General features: G+C 34.5%; 1 protein-coding gene across 1 annotated transcript in view; it reads left to right on the top strand.

The window, feature by feature from the left end:
* The window catches only part of HMGB1 (high mobility group box 1), a 5993-nt gene extending 3115 nt beyond the window's left edge, over window positions 1–2878 (top strand). The window contains exon 4 of the mRNA XM_019524826.1: window positions 845–2878. Coding sequence (XP_019380371.1) covers window positions 845–1021 — 177 coding nt within the window. The 3' untranslated portion in view covers window positions 1022–2878. The remainder of the gene's footprint in view (window positions 1–844) is intronic.
* Window positions 2879–4275: the final 1397 nt, after the last annotated feature.

Raw genomic sequence — 4275 nt, 5'->3', positions numbered from 1 at the left:
TGTATCTAAAACTTTTTTTAGTTTGTAAGAGGATGTTTTAAAAATTACAGAACTGGTAACCTTTAGTTAAAGCTATTTTTTCTCTTTACTAATGTCACCTAGGTTTGATATGCTTACCCCTGTATTTTAAATCTGAAGTTTTTATGTTAAATATTATTTCTGGAGAAAACATCTGAAGATCTGTTTGTAAGTATTCTGCTGATAGAAGGTTGACCCCTGTTAGTGTCGCTTCTTTCCAGAATATACGATAAATTTTTAGGATACGAAGGAAAGACAGGAATAGCAGTTTAAAAATGTTACATAGAAGAATATTATCAAGTTTTAAGCCATTTGCCCCAAGGCACTCATCTATAGGATAATATCTTCTAGAGTTATTAGAGATCAGTTCTGTTCCCTACTCATTATATTCTATAAACCCAGAGGGTCCAACTGTTCTTATGACTTCTTCCACTGGCAATCACTTTAGTTTGACTAATTTTTGAAGAACTAAGTTTTTTGCTTTGTGAGCCAATACAGTACATTTATTGCATGCAGAAGGTGGCACTGTCTACCCTTTAATTATACTTCTTGTACCTTTTTGTTTTAATAAACTTCAGTTAGGCAGAATTCTATATAATTGCTCTTCACTGAGGCATAACATTGCAAATATTAAAACACATAACTGTGTTTTGGATGGCTGATTATAATTTTGTGCGTGTCCTAAGGAGTTTGTGTGCATTTCTTTGAAGATGTAGAGATGAGTGGCTACGTTATATCCACAAATTCATACAGGTCAATTGAAACTCCAACAGACCTCTTGTCTGGTTAAACCTAAGACCTGTTTCCCATTTTTTCCTCTTCTAAGGATATTGCTGCATACCGGGCCAAAGGAAAGACTGATACAGGCAAAAAGGTAGTTGCCAAGGCTGAGAAGAGCAAGAAAAAGAAGGAGGAGGAGGAAGATGAAGATGAGGATGAAGATGAAGAGGAGGATGAAGAAGAGGAAGAGGAGGAGGAAGAGGATGATGATGATGATGAATAAGTCTCTTTTAGAGCAATTTCTTTCTTGTCTATAAAGCATTTAACCCCCCTGTACACAACTCACTCCTTTTAAAGAAAAAAATTGAAATGTAAGGCTGTGTAAGATTTGTTTTTAAACTGTACAGTGTCTCTTTTTTTGTATAGTTAACACACTACCGAATGTGTCTTTAGATATCCCTGTCCTTAGTGGTATTTCAATGGCCACTAACCTTGCCTGGTACAGTGTGGGGGTTGTAAATTGGCATGGAAGTTAAAGCAGGTTCTTGTTGGTGCACAGCACAAATTAGTTATATATGGGGATGTAGTTCATTTTTCATCTTCAGTTGTCTCTGATGCATCATAAAAATAATTGTTGTTCTGTTAACTGAATACCACTCTGTAATTGCAAAAAAAAAAAAAAAAAGTTGCAGCTGTTTTGACATTCTGAAGGCTTCTAAGTAAATACAAATTTTTTATTAGTATTGTTGTCATTTTAATAGGTGCCCTTGAAAAATCATAATTTTTCTTTTTTGAGGGGAACTCATCTTTGCTTTATTAAGTATGCCCATTTGGGATCACGTGAATATTACAGTTTTCATCTTTTCATGTAACCAGCTGATAAACAAAGCTTTGATCTGCATACCCTGCATAATCATGATAGGGTAGGAAAAGAAAATATACAGGCATATGTTAAAAGAATATTCTTCCGTAACTGGAAACAAAAAAAAATTCAATCTCAACAAACTGATATTTGCTCAGATTTTTGTGAAATATAATATTCTATTGAGTTGCATAAGTTTACCAGTCTTGGAGAGTTGAGAAGTATAGAGTTCAATTTTACAGCACGGAATACTTCCAATAAATAATATGCTGTTAAAAAATTCTGTCCTAGAAGGACTAATAAGGTGTCCACCCATCCTGGTGTGGAGGGAATTTACATATGTGACTCCATTGCTATGTAATGAAAGTTGTATTTGTAAATCTCTGAACACCTGAGATGAGCATACCCCTAAAATGTATGAAGTTAAAAATATAAAATTACCATATTAATTTTCTGTGACACCATGTCTAGTGATGGCCACGGGCTTTATACCATGAAACTCTCCTGGTAGCAAATGGCCCACAAGAAAGGATTTTACTTTCTAAAGTTTCTATAAATGGTACCATTATTATTTGTTAAATCTATGTAAATTCATATTTGTATTCTTAAAATTCTAGTTTTAGCCCTTTAAAAAAGTTGTATATTGTCTCAAATTGAAAATGAGATAAGATGTATTTTTCCTGTTAGGTTTTATACCGCACTCTTGATGTCTGCCCATTTATAAGTTAAATATAGCTGTATGGAAAAGTACATTTTATTAAATTTTGCATTAAAAAGCGAAATGTTTAACCAGTATACCAACAACGTCTAATTTGATCAAATATAGTTCTCTTCCAAAACCAAAGTGAGGTCTTTTTGCATATTCAGTAAAACTTCAAGTGCTGGCAACTGTAACTATTTTCACAATATACCTGCTTACCAGTTTGGGGGACAATTTGGCAATTTTGTGGTGATAAAAATTATGGTTCTCTTAAGTGCCAGTGTTTAAAAATAGCATTCTTGTAATTTTACACGCTTTTGTGATGGAGTATTGTTTTGTTATACAATTTTGACTTTCAGATTCTTATTTCAATTTGCATTTGTTTATGTATAACTTCAGGAGAAATACTGAACACCTGAATCCTGGATGATACTAATAAACTAATAATTGCAGAGGTTTTAAATATTTAGTTAAGTGACTCGGTTAATATCCTAAGGGTTTTTTATTTTCAGGTTCATTTGTGTACTTGTTTTGAATTCTAAACAAAAAGCCATTGCAATAAAAGACCTCTTTATGGAGAGCAGGGGAGTTAGGGGCTCATTTAAATATTTGATCATACTGTTCACTCAAATTATCATAACTTATTAAAAACAAATTACAGGTAAATCTTTCCTTGGACTATACTTAACAGGATCCTGGTTTCTTGGATCTGTTTCAGTGCTTGACTTTGGCAAAGCTGAAACTCAGAGTGGTTAATCAATTTTGGAAGGTGGCTGGCTGCTTGAGAGGGACCATATTTATCCTTTTCTCTATTATCAGTTCCTTGGCTTATGGGAAAACTGTAAGGTCAGATACAAATATGTAGTACCTCCAAGGCTGAGGAAGGTAAGTGATGTTATGTTTGCTACATTAAAAAAAAAGCAACTGATGGTAACCAGTTTTCTTCAAGGCTAGAGGTTAATCCGCTGAAGCTCCAGAGATCTCGGAGCCAAATTCTGCAATCAAGTATGTATCAACAGCTTTTGAGATCAAGTTGTACTTGTGTACCTAAGGGAAAATTTTGGTTTAAGGATCTCTTACTACATGCAGTGCCTTCGTTTTTTGTGTCCTTATGTGACAAGGTATTTAGTAGAATTCAGAGATTCATTGGAATTAGGCCCTTGCCATAAATACTTCTCTTATGGTCTTGAACTTGCAACTTTTATGCTGTCAACTGTGCCTCTTACTGCCCGTGCCACTGCAACCACTACACATAGAGGTATCAGTGAAAATGCTTGTTGAGGTAGTTATAAGAATGAATTATTTGTGGGGAAAAATGCCTCCCAGTCTAAAATACTAGTTCTGTTTTAAGATGCAGCATGTTTCTAGGAAAGGTACATAGCACTGGGAAGGATCTTACATCACTGAGGCCAGCTCCCTGTTTTTTGCAAATTATATATTTGTAACCTGTTCGTAAACCCAAACCAGTTCTAAGTCAAACCTGGCTGTATATTCCAAGACTTGTCATGTTAGGCCACTTATCAATTGACACTTGTTTCTATGTGCCTTAATTGAGCTTAAAAGTTTGTGTTTAAGATCACAGCCATTTAGACAGGTCTTCGCAAGAGAACTAGACAGTATTGTGATTAAAAAAAAATGTAAATGTTTTAATCTTCAGATAAAAACTTTAATTTTGAAAGGATTTTGCTAACTACCTACAGGTAAGGATTGGGGTGGAAAGAACTTCAATGTTGGAAGTAAGGAGCAACTGGTAAAAGTCTGTAGTATGGGTCTTGCAGTTAGCACTTGTTCTGTCACAAAGTTGAAGGTGCTACCACTGATTTTCAAATTGGTCTACATCAGTTGTACAAATTCCATTCTGTTGGGTTAATCAACCATGCTAGTGTGTTGTATAGATTTAACCAAATCCGCTCTTTTTTCTATACAGAAGCCCTTAGAAATTTGAAGTAACAGGTATCAAGTGGCTCAAAAGATG

This window comes from Gavialis gangeticus, unplaced genomic scaffold (assembly GCF_001723915.1).
Source record: "Gavialis gangeticus isolate Ggan-Ray unplaced genomic scaffold, GavGan_comp1, whole genome shotgun sequence".
Classification (NCBI taxonomy): Eukaryota; Metazoa; Chordata; order Crocodylia; family Gavialidae; genus Gavialis; species Gavialis gangeticus.
The sequence above is the reverse complement of the archived record's forward strand: the minus strand, read 5'-3'. Positions and strand labels throughout refer to the sequence as shown.